The sequence below is a fragment of the Erpetoichthys calabaricus genome, chromosome 4, assembly GCF_900747795.2.
Source record: "Erpetoichthys calabaricus chromosome 4, fErpCal1.3, whole genome shotgun sequence".
NCBI lineage: Eukaryota > Metazoa > Chordata > Cladistia > Polypteriformes > Polypteridae > Erpetoichthys > Erpetoichthys calabaricus.
Genome location: NC_041397.2, coordinates 314,112,318 through 314,132,419, shown reverse-complemented (window position 1 = coordinate 314,132,419; position 20,102 = coordinate 314,112,318). Strand labels below are relative to the sequence as shown.

Below are 20,102 nucleotides of genomic sequence, written 5' to 3'. Positions count from 1 at the left end.
TAATTGTATTTGTGGTATAGCCCTACGGAATCATATTAGGGCCACGGTGAAGAAAAAAAAATACGGACACAGGGAAGAAAAAAAAAACTATACGTCGAGAATAAAATCGACATTTCCATTTTATTCTCGCCGTTTATGTCGAGATTAAAGTCGACATTTCCACTATATTCTCATAGTTTACTTTATAATTAAAGTAGAATGTCGTAAACTAAACTTCATCCTAAAATCATTGTTTAATTTACTAGATTTTCTCAAACCCCGTCATAAGTTAATGTAGCACATTAAATGCTTTGTGTTGTGTTCCCCGACCCAGTTGTCCCAGATATTCCTGGTCTCTGAACATTTAGAATTTATATCAAGTATTTATTTATATCAAGTATTTATCTTGGCATTCTAAATGTTCAGAGAGCATGAATATCGTGTGAATGGATTCTGTGCGGCGATCAGTGCCGGTGCCTCCTCTTAGTGCAGAGGAAGTCAGTTTAAGAAGCTTGGGGAACACTTAACACAATTAAATATTCATTTTACGATGAAGTTTAGTTTACGATGTTCTACTTTAATGACAAAGTACGAGAATAAAGTCAACATGTCGTCACAATATTACACAGTACCCAGGTACATTACACTGTATTGAAAACAAATAAAAGTACAACTTGGCTTGCAGTATTATCCAGTAGTATAGAAACAGTATTTACACATCTGACCTTTTAAAACTAAAGCATCTCCAGGCGACAGACGTGACTCATTTTTTTCAGCTCTCTGTCCATTTTCACCACGCGGCATACCTATGCTACCGCCCACTATTTGGTGGTGTAGCAATGAAAAAGAGCCCTAGTGCAACAAATCTGTGTTTAGCGGTGTAGCAGTGAAAAATGTCCCCACTTGAACAGTTTCCCGCTGCGCCACGTTCCGAACGTCGTTTAGGCAATTTAAACCGGTGTTGCGGTATAAGAAAAATCCATATCATAAAAAAAATAAAAAACGGTTTTCGTTATGAACCGGTATACCGCCCAGCACTAACATCAGACAATTCTGATGAGGTTCTTTGCAACCATAACCCTCTGCTTCCTGTGTCTGAGCCAATTTTGCAACCATCTACAAACAACATCCTGAACTCCCTCTGCTTTAAGTTTGATGCCCACCCTCTCATATGGCATCTTACCAAATGCTTTCTGAAAGTCAAGATAAATAATGTCCTAAGCTCCACTTTGATCATATCCTTTTGTTGCTTCCTCATAGAATTCCAGCATGTTAGTAAAAAACGACCTCCCTCTTCTGACCCCATGCTGACTGCTCAGAAAAACTCCTATTCTTGTCATGTGTTGCTCAATCTTAACCTTAATAATTCCTTCCATTTTCTTGTCATGCATGTTAAGCGTACTGGCCTATAGTTGATTAGATCTGCTCAGTCACCCCTTGTATATAACATATTTGCCATTTTCCAGTCCTTCAGAATTTCCTCATTGCGCAGTGACTTCCTAAAAATATGTATCAAAGGTTTATATCTGTATTCGCTAACCTCTCTAAGAACTCAAGTGTAAATATTATCTGGTCTGGGTGATTTGTTTGATTTCAGTCTATTTAATCTATGGAATACTTCTCCCTCTACAGTTTCTAAATAACTTCACTATTCCTGATGCACTTCACCTTTTGACTGTTCTTTTACTATTATAATATTGAAAGTATCTTTGTGTCATGGTTGCCCTCATGTTCTCATATGCTCAATGATTCACTTTAGAGTTATTAATGTTATATGCCTTATTCAACTGTTTTTTCATTTGCAGCTTCTTTTTTTTATCAACACACTGAAGAATTTATTTAAAATTTCCTTCTACCGTTTTTACTCGTGTACCAAGCGCCCTCGTGTAAGACGCGCACCCTAATTTTTACAAAGAAAATAGCGAAAAAAATTTGCCCCGTGTATGACGCGCTTTGTGATTGTATAGGAAGCGTTTAACGCACGTTTTCTGCGAAATGCCCTTCTGTTTTTGTTCTGAGAGAAATGGCGCGAGAGCCCAAGCAGAAGAAGTAAACATTACAGAAAAGCATTTCCTTGTGTATGACGCACACCTGATTTTCTAATGCTAATTTTCGGGGGAAAATGTGTGCGTGGTACATGCATAAATACGGTAATTCCAAATTTAGGTACAGTGGTGTGAAAAACTATTTGCCCCCTTCCTGATTTCTTATTCTTTTGCATGTTTGTCACACAAAATGTTTCTGATCATCAAACACATTTAACCATTTGTCAAATATAACACAAGTAAACACAAAATGCAGTTTGTAAATGGTGGTTTTTTTATTTAGGGAGAAAAAAAAAATCCAAACCTACATGGCCCTGTGTGAAAAAGTAATTGCCCCCTGAACCTAATAACTGGTTGGGCCACCCTTAGCAGCAATAACTGCAATCAAGCATTTGCGATAACTTGCAATGAGTCTTTTACAGCGCTCTGGAGGAATTTTGGCCCACTCATCTTTGCAAAATTGTTGTAATTCAGCTTTATTTGAGGGTTTTCTAGCATGAACTGCCTTTTTAAGGACATGCCATAGCATCTCAATTGGATTCAGGTCAGGACTTTGACTAGGCCACTCCAAAGTCTTCATTTTGTTTTTCTTCAGCCATTCAGAGGTGGATTTGCTGGTGTGTTTTGGGTCATTGTCCTGTTGCAGCACCCAAGATCGCTTCAGCTTGAGTTGACGAACAGATGGCCGGACATTCTCCTTCAGGATTTTTTGGTAGACAGTAGAATTCATGGTTCCATCTATCACAGCAAGCCTTCCAGGTCCTGAAGCAGCAAAACAACCCCAGACCATCACACTACCACCACCATATTTTACTGTTGGTATGATGTTCTTTTTCTGAAATGCTGTGTTCCTTTTACGCCAGATGTAACGGGACATTTGCCTTCCAAAAAGTTCAACTTTCGTCTCATCAGTCCACAAGGTATTTTCCCAAAAGTCTTGGCAATCATTGAGATGTTTCTTAGCAAAATTGAGAAGAGCCCTAATGTTCTTTTTGCTTAACAGTGGTTTGCGTCTTGGAAATCCGCCATGCAGGCCGTTTTTGCCCAGTCTCTTTCTTATGGTGGAGTCGTGAACACTGACCTTAATTGAGGCAAGTGAGGCCTGCAGTTCTTTAGACGTTGTCCTGGGGTCTTTTGTGACCTCTCGGATGAGTCGTCTCCGCGCTCTTGGGGTAATTTTGGTCGGCCGGCCACTCCTGGGAAGGTTCACCACTGTTCCATGTTTTTGCCATTTGTGGATAATGGCTCTCACTGTGGTTCACTGGAGTCCCAAAGCTTTAGAAATGGCTTTATAACCTTTACCAGACTGATAGATCTCAATTACTTCTGTTCTCATTTGTTCCTGAATTTCTTTGGATCTTGGCATGATGTCTAGCTTTTGAGGTGCTTTTGGTCTACTTCTCTGTGTCAGGCAGCTCCTATTTAAGTGATTTCTTGATTGAAACAGGTGTGGCAGTAATCAGGCCTGGGGGTGGCTACGGAAATTGAACTCAGGTGTGATACACCACAGTTAGGTTATTTTTTAACAAGGGGGCAATTACTTTTTCACACAGGGCCATGTAGGTTTGGATTTTTTTTCTCCCTAAATAATAAAAACCATCATTTAAAAACTGCATTTTGTGTTTACTTGTGTTATATTTGACTAATGGTTAAATGTGTTTGATGATCAGAAACCTTTTGTGTGACAAACATGCAAAAGAATAAGAAATCAGGAAGGGGGCAAATAGTTTTTCACACCACTGTATGTACCTGTCCTGCATTAAATGCAAAATATTTTTAAACCTGTTCCTCTGATGTCTCCACACCTAAAAGCTAATCCCAGTGTAAATCTCTTTAGATTTTGTTGCATCTGCTCAAAATTTACTGTACCAAAGTTAAACTTTAGTCTTTGTATTGCACTCTTTCAAAACACTGAGAATTAAATTCTATTATGGTCAACTGACCCTAGTGGTCTAATCAGCTGTACACCCTCAATTCTATCCTGATTATTACAAATTACTAAATCTAGACAGGCTTCACCCCGTGTTGGTGCTTTTAACATTCTGTATTAAAAAAGATTTGCTGATTACTTCTAAAAATTCCCGCTGTTTTCCTCCGCTGTTTGCAAGGTTATCCCATTTAATATTTGGATACCGTAAATGCTCCAATAGAGGCCCCCGGCTTTTATTTGCAAAACTAGCCTCGGCTCCCGGCGCTTAATAGAGACCGGCTGCTATTAGAGATTGGCCATTATTAACAAAAACCTTCAGAACGCAATATTTTTTCGCGCGTGTCTGTACAGGTAGATACACAAAAATATCGGCTAATATTACAAACAGCTACTTTATTTGAATTTCACATGCTCCATAAGACTGTTAAAGATAAATGGCAATGTCTTTCTGTACCTTTCGCTACTATTCGTCATCTGAATTCGCAATGACGGCTTTGTTGTTGTCCAGTTCACTATCGTCTTCCTCTTCTTCCAGGTTTGTCACGACGCTTTGAATTCTTGCCACCGACAATTTCTCTCTTCCTTCAAAACACGGCTGATTTTCTTTGAGGCAATGAATTAATGAATCCTCACTGCCATCAGTAGAATTGGTGATGCCACAATTTTTGAAAGATTCCCGAATCATTTCATTTGAAAATGAAGCAGTTTTAGAAACCGGTATATCCGCATTTCTTATATATGCAACGTGCTGACATGCATACATATTACACACGTCTATAAAGATACAGACACTTACAATGTACGCTAGTAGGCAAATATCAAAGACCTGGCTACTGTTAGAGACCGGTTACTATTTGGTCGCGTCATCTTTGAAGCCCAGCGCTTATTAGAGACCTGCGACAATAAGAGACTCTGCGTTTATTGGAGCATATACGGTAAAGTCCCCCATGAGTATAATATCCCCCTGTAAACTTTTTAATATTACTAAAATGATGTGTGTTGAAATTACTGTCTGCATTGGGTGGTCTATAACACACTCCTTAAAATAAGACCTCTTTCCCTAATGCTTTCCAGGCGAAGCCACATGTCCTCACTAAAATGGGGCTCATCGTCCAACTGAAGAGGATTTGCATTTAAATTCCGTTTAACATAAACAGCAACCCCACCTCATTTTCTGTTCTATTCATCCCCTTCTTATTTAGCCAGGTTTCCGTTATTGGTATAATATCATAATTATACTTCTCTACATACAATCTCCAACTTCACGTTTTATTTTTGACACTTCTAGCATTAAGACAAACTATTGTTAATGTGTTGGTTTACTTTTACATGTAAACATTGGGTTTAGAATTTACATTACTATGCATTTATATTTTTACGGTGTTGTTTGTTTCTCCATGTATAGTTGTAAATTTGGCCTGTCCTAAACTTCCTACCCAATTCCCTAGTTTAAACAATCCTCGACTAACCTACTCATATGCCTCCCAAACACATTGCTGCTTCTCCGGTTCATATGTAACCAGTGTGATAGTAACGAGACTTCAGACATCATAAAGGTTTGGGGCAGCCACCTGTATATTATTTCCCAGCTGCAATTTTTTAGTAATATTTGGTCAGAGATATTCACAAGACTAATTCCAAAATAGAACTGATTATTTGGAGGTACGATGGCGGTTTCAAGGGCTGGGGAAGAAAATTTACGTCATCTAGTCTGGAACCTGACGTGATGTCATCAGAGGCGCCCGAGCTAGAAATGATGTCATCAGAGATGCCAGAACCTGGTGAGATTTCCCGGGAATGGTCTGCAAGAAACTGAGAGACAGAGTCAGCACACTCTGCCACCTCCTGGTCGGGTGTAGTATTACAGTTCCCCAGGCCCTTTAGCTGTCTCCTAAACGCGCGTGTGTGACACCAGTAGTGACGGAACAGGTCTCATCTTTTTTGGCTTACCTGCTGTGCTTTTTTTTTCTTTCTATTTTATAAAGATGAAGCATACCAGCAAGAAAAAGAATATTTCCAAAACTAGCCACCAGAATATAAAAAAGAGCAAGACCGTGAAGGCAAAAGAGGATCACGACAGCTCTGAGGAGGTGAGAGAGAAGCACTTCAATTTTTCTTTTTCTCCAAAAAGGTACAGACATTTATATTTCAGAGCAGTCCGTTTTCATTCACAAGATTGTTTTCCCAGTAGTTGTTTTTAAATCAAGGACAATCAATGTCAGTTCTGGATGGCCCAATGGCTGCATGTTTTTTGTTCCAACCTAGTTACTTAAGTTGAAAACAATCCTTTCCAATAACAGATCTGATTTAATTTCATGGCTTCTTAATATTTTCACTCTGCAGTGTCTGGTCATTCTTATATCATAGATGTTTTACTTCCTAATGGTATCATCCAAATGAACTGAAGCCTCAAACGGATTAGAAATTTCCATGTCACAAATAACATGAGATTTGTTTCTTGGACGTTTTGCGTTTAGAACATTAGATCAATCTAGACAAGAACAGGCCTTTCAGCCCAATCAAACTCGCCAGTCCTATCCACTTAATTCTTCTAAAAAATAGTCAAGTTTTGAAAGTCTCAAGTCTTACTGGCTACAACCCACTCGGTAGCGTATTTTAAGCATCTGTGGATCTCTGTGTATAGAAAAACTTCCAAATGTCGGTGTGAAATTTACCCTTAATGTTCCAACTGTGTCCACGTGTTCTTGATGAACTCATTTTAAAATAAACGTCTCAATCCACTGGACGAATTCCCTTCATAATTTTAAACACTTCACTCAGTTCACCTCTTAGTCTTCTTAGGCTCAGCTCTTTTAGTCTTTCCTCATAACTCATCCCCTGTAGCCCTGAATCAGTCTAGTCGCTCTTCTCTGGACCTTTTCTAGTGCTGTTATTTCCTTTTTGTAGCTTGAAAGCCAAAACTGCACACAGAACTCCAGATGAGGCCTCACCAGTGTTTTATAAAGCTTGAGCAGAACCTCCTGTGACTTGTACTCCACACGTCAAGACGCTATATTACCTGACATTCTGTTAGCCTTCTTAATGGCTTCTGAACAATGTATGCCAGTTAATAGCTTAGAGTCCACTATAACTCCTAAATCCTTCTCAATAAGGCATACTCTTCGATTTTTCATCGCTCAGTTTGTGTATTCAAACCTAACATTTTTAATTGGTTCTATTTAATAAGGGCGCGCACAAAAGGGCGACCTCAATTGGGCGCAGCGAATAAAGGTGCGCGTAAATAAAGGCGAGCTTCAAAAGGGCAACCTCAATTGAGCACAGAGAATAAAGGCGTTCGTAGATAATTTAGTTCAAATGTCTATGGAATATGTGAAGAGCAACAAAGTTTCAGATCTACTCGTAGTCGAAGGCTACACATTGCGCCCAATTGAGGTCACCCTTTTGAAGCTCGCCTTTATTCACCGCGCCCAATTGAGGTCGCCCTTTTGAGGCTCGCCTTTTTGTGCGCACCCTTATTGAAGGATACCTTTTTAATTTCCTACATGTAATACTTTACATTTATTGATATTAAATTTCATCTGCCACAAATCTGCCTGAGTCTGCATGCTTTCCACGTTCCTCTGTGATGATTCAATGGATTCTCGGTTATCTGCCAATACACCCAGCTTGGTATCATCTGCAAATTTTGCCATCCTGTTACGTATTTTAAAATCCAAATCTTTTATTTACATTTACATATATTTATATACAGTCGACCCTTGATATACGACCGGCTTGACATGCGAACAACTTGATTTACGACCAACATCTTGCGTTACGACCTGAATGCCGTCTCGTGTATCCGCTTGCGCGATTGTAAACAAACAGAAACATTCCTATTAATGCGGCACTCATTCAATAAAATGTTAGGTTTGTAAACTCTCTTGGGACCTCCCCCAACTAGAAGACATGCCAAAGTCCAAACTCCGTATGGAAGACTGTTTATCTGTTGCTGGGTCAACAGCCGGCTTAAAGCTGTGCTGAGTCTCTCAGCCAAAGCAAACAGAAAAGATATCGATGGGTGATATGCATGTGATATCCCTGCCCGGCAATTGACAAGCAAGCTTCCACAGTCGCGGCAATCGCGCTTCAGGACGGACTTCAGCATGTCGTTCCCATTGAGTGGGGAGGGAGATGGGGGGGGGGGGAGGGAGATGGGGGGGGGGGGGGGGGGCTCAGAACAGTTCAGAAACAGTTCCTTGTATCATCGCAAGGAAATGCTGAGAAAAATTCTCGTCAGAATAACTTGTAGGCAGCAGGAGGAGATTAAAATTAACGCAAAAGAAGCTATTGAAGTGATTGCAAATGCCTGAGCGCAAGTTAAAGAAAGCCTTTAAAAAGCCTTCAGTTTCATTACCATCCTCCTCCCTTCCTGCAGACCAAAGATGTCAAATTAAATGGTGAGTACAGTATGAAATTGTTGTTTCTGGTAGGCTAGGCACTTTTTATTACTTTTTGGTTAGTACATTAGAAAAATTATTGGTGTTTTGGTAAATTATGCACATTATACAACCCTTTTTTTTATTATGAAAAGGTTAAGTAAGTGTTGCAGTGGGAGGTTCGGAACGCATTATGGGTATTTCCATTATTTCTTATGGGAAAAATAGTCTTGAGTTTCAACCAGCCCTCACGAACGAATTGAGTTCGTAAGTCAAGGGTCCACTGTAATTGGAGTGGAACACCACTCTTAACATCAGCTAGGGGTGGGCGGTATGACCAAAATTCTATATCACGGTATTTTTCTAAATTATCCTGGTTTCACGGTATTTGACGGTATTTTTTTCCCATGCATGAGTGGATGTTAACCACATTTTCCACTGCAATTACTGGCTAAGAATATCCTATTCCACTGTCAAGAGCATTGTACATTGTACAAAAAAAACATTTTAATGTGCACACAAGTATTAATACAGGTTTGCATTGCCCCATAAAGTGATACTTTTCAAGGGGGTGGCACTAATGAAGAGAAGGAAATCACATTGCATGACAGATGCAGTCAAAATATAGAACCTTTTTATTTAACAAATTTTGCAAAAACTTAAATTATAATTTTGACAACATATTTTCAACCATCCAAAGAGGTATTTAGACTTAGGAAAATATCCAGAAGTGCTTGTCAAAAGTTGTATTGCACTGAACATGTCTTAGAAAAGGAATAAATAAATATTTTTTGTAAAACAACTACACTTTCTGTTAATGTTAACAATCTCTGTCCACTGACACGTTAAAGTGACTTTTTAAACAACTTTACCATCATTAAACTGCATAATATTTAAAATAATAAATAATAACAATAAAATAAATAATTGTATTATTACTGATAGTTGCACTATTACTTCAAGGCTTCAAAAGCCCAGGTGCATTACACAGTATTCACCAAATTAAAATAAAATAAAACAAGTGCAATCTTGGTGATAACAGAATTCACTGTCTTAATCTTCTTTATTTATTTATTTATGTGGTTTGTACAATGCTATATACTGTATACGCTGCCGTTCGTTATTATATTCTGTAAGTTCCTTGAGCATGGGAAAGGCGGTATATAAATAAAATGTAGTATTATTATTATTATTATTATGACATCTTTACCAACTGAACTATCATGTAGGCAAACTGCATTAATATGGACCTTGCTTCAAGCTAAGCTATATACATAAATAATACAACTGCAACTTGCATTTATAATTGTATTTGTGGTATAGCCCTACGGAATCGTATTAGGGCCACGGTGAAGAAAAAAAAATACGGACACGGAAGAAAAAAAAAACTATACGTCGAGAATAAAATCGACATTTCCATTTTATTCTCGCCGTTTATGTCGAGATTAAAGTCGACATTTCCACTATATTCTCATAGTTTACTTTATAATTAAAGTAGAATGTCGTAAACTAAACTTCATCCTAAAATCATTGTTTAATTTACTAGATTTTCTCAAACCCCGTCATAAGTTAATGTAGCACATTAAATGCTTTGTGTTGTGTTCCCCGACCCAGTTGTCCCAGATATTCCTGCTCTCTGAACATTTAGAATTTATATCAAGTATTTATTTATATCAAGTATTTATCTTGGCATTCTAAATGTTCAGAGAGCATGAATATCGTGTGAATGGATTCTGTGCGGCGATCACCGCCGGTGCCTCCTCTTAGTGCAGAGGAAGTCAGTTTAAGAAGCTTGGGGAACACTTAACACAATTAAATATTCATTTTACGATGAAGTTTAGTTTACGATGTTCTACTTTAATGACAAAGTACGAGAATAAAGTCAACATGTCATCACAATATTACACAGTACCCAGGTACATTACACTGTATTGAAAACAAATAAAAGTACAACTTGGCTTGCAGTATTATCCAGTAGTATAGAAACAGTATTTACACATCTGACCTTTTAAAACTAAAGCATCTCCAGGCGACAGACGTGACTCATTTTTTTCAGCTCTCTGTCCATTTTCACCGCGCGGCATACCTATGCTACCGCCCACTATTTGGTGGTGTAGCAATGAAAAAGAGCCCTAGTGCAACAAATCTGTGTTTAGCGGTGTAGCAGTGAAAAATGTCCCCACTTGAACAGTTTCCCGCTGCGCCACGTTCCGAACGTCGTTTAGGCAATTTAAACCGGTGTTGCGGTATAAGAAAAATCCATATCATAAAAAAAATAAAAAACTGTTTTCGTTATGAACCGGTATACCGCCCTGCACTAACATCAGCCAATTCTGATGAGGTTCCTTGCAACCATAACCCTCTGCTTCCTGTGTCTGAGCCAATTTTGCACCCATCTACAAACAACATCCTGAACTCCCTCTGCTTTAAGTTTGATGCCCACCCTCTCATATGGCATCTTACCAAATGCTTTCTGAAAGTCAAGATAAATAATGTCCTAAGCTCCACTTTGATCGTATCCTTTTGTTGCTTCCTCATAGAATTCCAGCATGTTAGTAAAAAACGACCTCCCTCTTCTGACCCCATGCTGACTGCTCAGAAAAACTCCTATTCTTGTCATGTGTTGCTCAGTCTTAACCTTAATAATTTCTTCCATTTTCTTGTCATGCATGTTAAGCGTACTGGCCTATAGTTGCTTAGATCTGCTCAGTCACCCCTTGTATATAACATATTTGCCATTTTCCAGTCCTTCAGAATTTCCTCATTGCGCAGTGACTTCCTAAAAATATGTATCAAAGGTTTATATCTGTATTCACTAACCTCTCTAAGAACTCAAGTGTAAATATTATCTGGTCTGGGTGATTTGTTTGATTTCAGTCTATTTAATCTATGGAATACTTCTCCCTCTACAGTTTCTAAATAACTTTACTATTCCTGATGCACTTCACCTTTTGACTGTTCTTTTACTATTATAATATTGAAAGTATCTTTGTGTCATGGTTGCCCTCATGTTCTCATATGCTCAATGATTCACTTTAGAGTTATTAATGTTATATGCCTTATTCAACTGTTTTTTCATTTGCAGCTTCTTTTTTTTATCAACACACTGAAGAATTTATTTAAAATTTCCTTCTACCGTTTTTACTTGTGTACCAAGCGCCCTCGTGTAAGATGCGCACCCTAATTTTTACAAAGAAAATAGCGAAAAAAATTTGCCCAGTGTATGACGCGCTTTGTGATTGTATAGGAAGCGTTTAACGCACGTTTTCTGCGAAATGCCCTTCTGTTTTTGTTGTGAGAGAAATGGCGCGAGAGCCCAAGCAGAAGAAGTAAACATTACAGAAAAAAATTTCCTTGTGTATGACGCCCACCTGATTTTCTAATGCTAATTTTCGGGGGAAAATGTGTGCGTGGTACATGCATAAATACGGTAATTCCAAATTTAGGTACAGTGGTGTGAAAAACTATTTGCCCCCTTCCTGATTTCTTATTCTTTTGCATGTTTGTCACATAAAATGTTTCTGATCATCAAACACATTTAACCATTTGTCAAATATAACACAAGTAAACACAAAATGCAGTTTGTAAATGGTGGTTTTTTTATTTAGGGAGAAAAAAAAATCCAAACCTACATGGCCCTGTGTGAAAAAGTAATTGCCCCCTGAACCTAATAACTGGTTGGGCCACCCTTAGCAGCAATAACTGCAATCAAGCGTTTGCGATAACTTGCAATGAGTCTTTTACAGCGCTCTGGAGGAATTTTGGCCCACTCATCTTTGCAAAATTGTTGTAATTCAGCTTTATTTGAGGGTTTTCTAGCATGAACTGCCTTTTTAAGGACATGCCATAGCATCTCAATTGGATTCAGGTCAGGACTTTGACTAGGCCACTCCAAAGTCTTCATTTTGTTTTTCTTCAGCCATTCAGAGGTGGATTTGCTGGTGTGTTTTGGGTCATTGTCCTGTTGCAGCACCCAAGATCGCTTCAGCTTGAGTTGACGAACAGATGGCCGGACATTCTCCTTCAGGATTTTTTGGTAGACAGTAGAATTCATGGTTCCATCTATCACAGCAAGCCTTCCAGGTCCTGAAGCAGCAAAACAACCCCAGACCATCACACTACCACCACCATATTTTACTGTTGGTATGATGTTCTTTTTCTGAAATGCTGTGTTCCTTTTATGCCAGATGTAACGGGACATTTGCCTTCCAAAAAGTTCAACTTTTGACTCATCAGCCCACAAGGTATTTTCCCAAAAGTCTTGGCAATCATTGAGATGTTTCTTAGCAAAATTGAGACGAGCCCTAATGTTCTTTTTGCTTAACAGTGGTTTGCGTCTTGGAAATCTGCCATGCAGGCCGTTTTTGCCCAGTCTCTTTCTTATGGTGGAGTCGTGAACACTGACCTTAATTGAGGCAAGTGAGGCCTGCAGTTCTTTAGACGTTGTCCTGGGGTCTTTTGTGACCTCTCGGATGAGTCGTCTCTGCGCTCTTGGGGTAATTTTGGTCGGCCGGCCACTCCTGGGAAGGTTCACCACTGTTCCATGTTTTTGCCATTTGTGGATAATGGCTCTCACTGTGGTTCACTGGAGTCCCAAAGCTTTAGAAATGGCTTTATAACCTTTACCAGACTGATAGATCTCAATTACTTCTGTTCTCATTTGTTCCTGAATTTCTTTGGATCTTGGCATGATGTCCCGAATCATTTCATTTGAAAATGAAGCAGTTTTAGAAACCGGTATATCCGCATTTCTTATATATGCAACGTGCTGACATGCATACGTATTACACACGTCTATAAAGATACAGACACTTACAATGTACGCTAGTAGGCAAATATCAAAGACCTGGCTACTGTTAGAGACCGGTTACTATTTGGTCGCGTCCTCTTTGAAGCCCAGCGCTTATTAGAGACCTGCGACAATAAGAGACTCGGCGTTTATTGGAGCATATACGGTAAAGTCCCCCATGAGTATAATATCCCCCTGTAAACTTTTTAATATTACTAAAATGATGTGTGTTGAAATTACTATCTGCATTGGGTGGTCTATAACACACTCCTTAAAATAAGACCTCTTTCCCTAATGCTTTCCAGGCGAAGCCACATGTCCTCACTAAAATGGGGCTCATCGTCCAACTGAAGAGGATTTGCATTTAAATTCTGTTTAACATAAACAGCAACCCCACCTCATTTTCTGTTCTATTCATCCCCTTCTTATTTAGCCAGGTTTCCGTTATTGGTATAATATCATAATTATACTTCTCTACATACAATCTCCAACTTCACGTTTTATTTTTGACACTTCTAGCATTAAGACAAACTATTGTTAATGTGTTGGTTTACTTTTACATGTAAACATTGGGTTTAGAATTTACATTACTATGCATTTATATTTTTACGGTGTTGTTTGTTTCTCCATGTATAGTTGTAAATTTGGCCTGTCCTAAACTTCCTACCCAATTCCCTAGTTTAAACAATCCTCGACTAACCTACTCATATGCCTCCCAAACACATTGCTGCTTCTCCGGTTCATATGTAACCAGTGTGATAGTAACGAGACGTCAGACATCATAAAGGTTTGGGGCAGCCACCTGTATATTATTTCCCAGCTGCAATTTTTTAGTAATATTTGGTCAGAGATATTCACAAGACTAATTCCAAAACAGAACTGATTATTTGGAGGTACGATGGCGGTTTCAAGGGCTGGGGAAGAAAATTTACGTCATCTAGTCTGGAACCTGACGTGATGTCATCAGAGGCGCCCGAGCTGGAAATGATGTCATCAGAGATGCCAGAACCTGGTGAGATTTCCCGGGAATGGTCTGCAAGAAACTGAGAGACAGAGTCAGCACACTCTGCCACCTCCTGGTCGGGTGTAGTATTACAGTTCCCCAGGCCCTTTAGCTGTCTCCTAAACGCGCGTGTGTGACACCAGTAGTGACGGAACAGGTCTCATCTTTTTTGGCTTACCTGCTGTGCTTTTTTTTTCTTTCTATTTTATAAAGATGAAGCATATCAGCAAGAAAAAGAATGTTTCCAAAACTAGCCACCAGAATATAAAAAAGAGCAAGACCGTGAAGGCAAAAGAGGATCACGACAGCTCTGAGGAGGTGAGAGAGAAGCACTTCAATTTTTCTTTTTCTCCAAAAAGGTACAGACATTTATATTTCAGAGCAGTCCGTTTTCATTCACAAGATTGTTTTCCCAGTAGTTGTTTTTAAATCAAGGACGATCAATGTCAGTTCTGGATGGCCCAATGGCTGCATGTTTTTTGTTCCAACCTAGTTATTTATGTTGAAAACAATCCTTTCCAATAACAGATCTGATTTAATTTCATGGCTTCTTAATATTTTCACTCTGCAGTGTCTGGTCATTCTTATATCATAGATGTTTTACTTCCTAATGGTATCATCCAAATGAACTGAAGCCTCAAACGGATTAGAAATTTCCATGTCACAAATAACATGAGATTTGTTTCTTGGACGTTTTGCGTTTAGAACATTAGATCAATCTAGACAAGAACAGGCCTTTCAGCCCAATCAAACTCGCCAGTCCTATCCACTTAATTCTTCTAAAAAATAGTCAAGTTTTGAAAGTCTCAAGTCTTACTGGCTACAACCCACTCGGTAGCGTATTTTAAGCATCTGTGGATCTCTGTGTATAGAAAAACTTCCAAATGTCGGTGTGAAATTTACCCTTAATGTTCCAACTGTGTCCACGTGTTCTTGATGAACTCATTTTAAAATAAACGTCTCAATCCACTGGACGAATTCCCTTCATAATTTTAAACACTTCACTCAGTTCACCTCTTAGTCTTCTTAGGCTCAGCTCTTTTAGTCTTTCCTCATAACTCATCCCCTGTAGCCCTAAATCAGTCTAGTCGCTCTTCTCTGGACCTTTTCTAGTGCTGTTATTTCCTTTTTGTAGCCTGAAAGCCAAAACTGCACACAGAACTCCAGATGAGGCCTCACCAGTGTTTTATAAAGCTTGAGCAGAACCTCCTGTGACTTGTACTCCACGTGTCAAGGCGCTATATAACCTGACATTCTGTTAGCCTTCTTAATGGCTTCTGAACACTGTATGCCAGTTAATAGCTTAGAGTCTACTATAACTCCTAAATCCTTCTCAATAAGGCATACTCTTCGATTTTTCATCGCTCAGTTTGTGTATTCAAACCTAACATTTTTAATTGGTTCTATTTAATAAGGGCGCGCACAAAAGGGCGACCTCAATTGGGCGCGGCGAATAAAGGTGCGCATAAATAAAGGTGAGCTTCAAAAGGGCAGCCTCAATTGAGCACAGAGAATAAAGGCGTTCGTAGATAATTTACTTTAAATGTCTATGGAATATGTGAAGAGCAACAAAGGTGCAGATCTACTCGTAGTCGAAGGCTACACATTGCGCCCAATTGAGGTCGCCCTTTTGAAGCTCGCCTTTATTTACGCGCGCCTTTATTCACTGCGCCCAATTGAGGTCGCCCTTTTGAGGCTCGCCTTTTTGTTCGCGCCCTTATTGAGGGCTACCTTTTTAATTTCCTACATGTAATACTTTACATTTATTGATTTTAAATTTCATCTGCCACAAATCTGCCTGAGTCTGCATGCTTTCCATGTTCCTCTGTGATGATTCAATGGATTCTCGGTTATCTGCCAATACACCCAGCTTGGTATCATCTGCAAATTTTACCATCCTGTTACGTATTTTAAAATCCAAATCTTTTATTTTCATTTACATATATTTATATTATTGGAGTGGAACACCACTCTTAACATCAGCCAATTCTGAAGAGGTTCCTTGCAACCATAACCCTCTGCTTCCTGTGTCTGAGCCAATTTTGCACCCATCTACAAACAACATCCTGAACTCCCTCTGCTTTAAGTTTGATGCCCACCCTCTCATATGGCATCTTACCAAATGCTTTCTGAAAGTCAAGATAAATAATGTCCTAAGCTCCACTTTGATTGTATCCTTTTGTTGCTTCCTCATAGAATTCCAGCATGTTAGTAAAAAAATGACCTCCCTCTTCTGACCCCATGCTGACTGCTCAGAAAAACTCCTATTCTTGTCATGTGTTGCTCAATCTTAACCTTAATAATTCCTTCCATTTTCTTGTCATTCATGTTAAGCGTACTGGCCTATAGTTGCTTAGATCTGCTCAGTCACCCCTTGTATATAACATATTTGACATTTTCCAGTCCTTCAGAATTTCCTCATTGCGCAGCGACTTCCTAAAAATATGTATCAAAGGTTTATATCTGTATTCACTAACCTCTCTAAGAACTCAAGTGTAAATATTATCTGGTCTGGGTGATTTGTTTGATTTCAGTCTATTTAATCTATGGAATACTTCTCCCTCTACAGTTTCTAAATAACTTTACTATTCCTGATGCACTTCACCTTTTTCTTGACTGTTCTTTTACTATTATAATATTGAAAGTATCTTTGTGTCATGGATGCCCTCATGTTCTCATATGCTCCATGATTCACTTTAGAGTTATTAATGTTATATGCCTTATTCAACTGTGTTTTCATTTGCAGTTTCTTTTTTTATCAACACACTAAAGAATTTATTTAAAATTTCCTTCTACCGTTTTTACTTGTGTACCACACGCCCTCGTGTAAGACACGCACCCTAATTTTTACAAAGAAAATCGCGAAAAAAATTTGCCCCATGTATGACGCGCTTTGTGATTGTATAGGAAGCGTTTAGGGCACATTTTCCGCGAAATGCCCTTCTGTTTTTGTTGCGAGAGAGAGGGTGTGAGAGCCCAAGCAGAAGAAGTAAACATTACAGAAAAACATTTCCTTGTGTATGACGCACACCTGATTTTCTAATGCTAATTTTCGGGGGAAAATGTGTGCGTGGTACATGCGTAAATACGGTAATTCCAAATTTAGGTATGTACCTGTCCTGCATTAAATGCAAAATATTTTTAAACCAGTTCTTCTAATGTCTCCACACCTAAAAGCTTATCCCAGTGTAAATCTCTTTAGACTTTGTTGCATCTGCTCAAAATTTACTGTACCAAAGTTAAACTTTAGTCTTTGTATTGCACTCTTTCAAAACACTGAGAATTAAATTCTATTATGGTCAACTGACCCTAGTGGTCTAATTACCTGTACACCCTCAATTCTATCCTGATTATTACAAATTACTAAATCTAGACAGGCTTCACCCCTTGTTGGTGCTTTTAACATTCTGTATTAAAAAAGATTTGCTGATTACTTCTAAAAACTCCCGAAGTTGTCCTCCGCTGTTTGCAAGGTTATCCCATTTACAACAACAACAACAACATTTATTTATATAGCACATTTTCATACAAAAAGTAGCTCAAAGTGCTTTACATAATGAAGAAAAGAAGAATAAAAGACAAAGTAAGAAATTAAAATAAGACAACATTAGTTAACATAGAAAGGAGTAAGGTCCGATGGCCAGGGTGGACAGAAAAAACAAAAAAAAACTCCAGAAGGCTGGAGAAAAAAATAAAATCTGTAGGGGTTCCAGGCCACGAGACCGCCCAGTCCCCTTTGGGCATTCTACCTAACATAAATGAAATAGTCCTCTTTGTAGTTAGGGTTCTCACGGAGTCACTTGATGCTGATGGTTATACAGACTTCTGGCTTTTAATCCATCCATCATTGTTGGAACATCATGGTGCTTTGGGTAGATGGTGGTGGCACAAGCCACCACCAATAGGACACCGGAAAAGAAAACAGAAGAGAGAGTAGGGGTTAGTACAAATTTTGAATGAATAGTTATTATAATGAATTGGATATACAGAGTGTCAGGATTAAATTACAGTGAAGTTATGAGAAGGCCATGTTAAAGTAATGTGTTTTCAGTAGTTTTTTAAAGTGCTCCACTGTATTAGCCTGGCGAGTTCCTACTGGCAGGCTATTCCAGATTTTAGGTGCATAACAGCAGAAGGCCGCCTCACCACTTCTTTTAAGTTTTGCTCTTGGAATTCTAAGGAGACACTCAGTTGAGGATCTGAGGTTGCGATTTGGAATATAAGGTGTCAGACATTCCGATATATAAGACGGGGCGAGATTATTTAAAGCTTTATAAACCATAAGCAGAATTTTAAAGTCAATTCTGAATGACACAGGTAACCAGTGTAGTGACATCAAAACTGGAGAAATGTGTTCGGATTTTCTTTTCCTGGTAAGGATTCTAGCAGCTGCATTCTGCACTAACTGCAAACGATTGATGTCTTTTTTGGGTAGTCCTGAGAGGAGTGCATTACAGTAATCTAGCCGACTAAAGACAAACGCATGAACTAATTTCTCTGCATCTTTCGATGATATAAGAGGTCTAACTTTTGCTATGTTCCTTAGGTGAAAAAATGCTGTCCTAGTGATTTTATTAATATGCGATTTAAAATTCAGATTACAATCAATGGTTACCCCTAAGCTTTTTACCTCCGATTTGACTTTTAATCCTAATGCATCCAGTTTATTTCTAATAGCCTCATTGTATCCATTATTGCCAATCACTAAGATTTCGGTTTTTTCTTTATTTAATTTGAGAAAGTTACTATTCATCCATTCTGAGATACAGGTTAGACATTGTGTTAGCGAATCAAGAGATTTGGGGTCATCAGGTGCTATTGATAAATACAGCTGTGTGTCATCAGCATAGCTGTGGTAGCTCACGTTATGTCCCGAGATAATCTGACCTAACGGAAGCATGTAGATTGAGAAGAGCAGCGGACCCAGGATAGAGCCTTGTGGAACACCATATAGAATATCATGTGTCTTTGAGTTATAATTACCACAACTAACAAAGAATTTTCTCCCTGCCAGGTAGGATTCAAACCAGTTTAAGACACTGCCAGAGAGGCCCACCCATTGACTAAGGCGATTCTTAAGAATATTATGATCAATAGTGTCAAATGCGGCACTCAAATCTAAGAGGATGAGAACAGATAAATGGCCTCTGTCTGCATTTACCCCGCAAGTCATTTACTACTTTAACGAGTGCAGTTTCTGTGCTGTGATTTGTTCTAAAACCTGACTGAAATTTATCAAGAATAGCATGTTTATTGAGGTGCTCATTTAACTGCATAATGACTGCCTTCTCTAGAATTTTACTTAAGAAAGGCAGGTTAGAGATGGGTCTATAATTTTCAAGAGCAGAGGGGTCGAGATTATTTTTCTTAAGTAGGGGTTTAACTACCGCAGTCTTAAGACAGTCTGGGAAGACCCCCCGTATCTAATGACGAATTTACTATGTCAAGAACATTATCAATAAGCACACCCGATACTTCTTTGAAAAAATTTGTTGGTATTGGGTCAAGGGCACAGGTGGATGGTTTCATTTGAGAAATTATTTTATGTAAATCAGGTAAATCTATCCTAGTGAAAGACTCTAATTTATTTATTATGGAGTACTGGGGTTTCGGGGGATCCTTAGTGTTGGGGAGATATACTATGTTAGTTCTAATATCATTAATTTTTTGATTGAAAAATACAGCGATAGCCTCACAGGTTTTACTGGAAGTACTTAGAAGGCATTCCTTTGAGTTACCTGGGTTTAACAGATGATCAATTGTCGAAAATAACACTCTGGGATTACTAGCATTGTTATTTATAATCTTAGAGAAATAGCAGCGCCTCTCAAGACGGACTGTGTTATTGTATTCTGTTATTTTAACTTTTAATATCTCATAGTCAATAGTTAGTTTAGTCTTCCTCCATTTACGCTCAGCTCTACGGCATGTTCTCTTTAAATCAGACACTCTTTGGGTCTTCCAAGGTATAACAATG

General features: G+C 38.6%; 1 protein-coding gene across 8 annotated transcripts in view; it reads left to right on the top strand.

The window, feature by feature from the left end:
- cenpq (centromere protein Q) overlaps positions 1 to 20,102 on the top strand; it is a 75,763-nt gene that overhangs the window by 18,577 nt on the left and 37,084 nt on the right. For 4 of the 8 annotated variants that reach the window (XM_051925884.1, XM_028790252.2, XM_051925883.1 and 1 more), the window contains 2 exons: positions 5,940 to 6,044; positions 14,339 to 14,443. The exons of 1 other annotated variant lie outside the window; for it this stretch is intronic. In XM_051925884.1, the coding sequence (XP_051781844.1) occupies positions 5,940 to 6,044; positions 14,339 to 14,443 (210 nt within the window). The remainder of the gene's footprint in view (positions 1 to 5,939; positions 6,045 to 14,338; positions 14,444 to 20,102) is intronic. 3 more of the 8 variants (XM_051925889.1, XM_051925885.1, XM_051925886.1) reach the window with 2 other exon arrangements.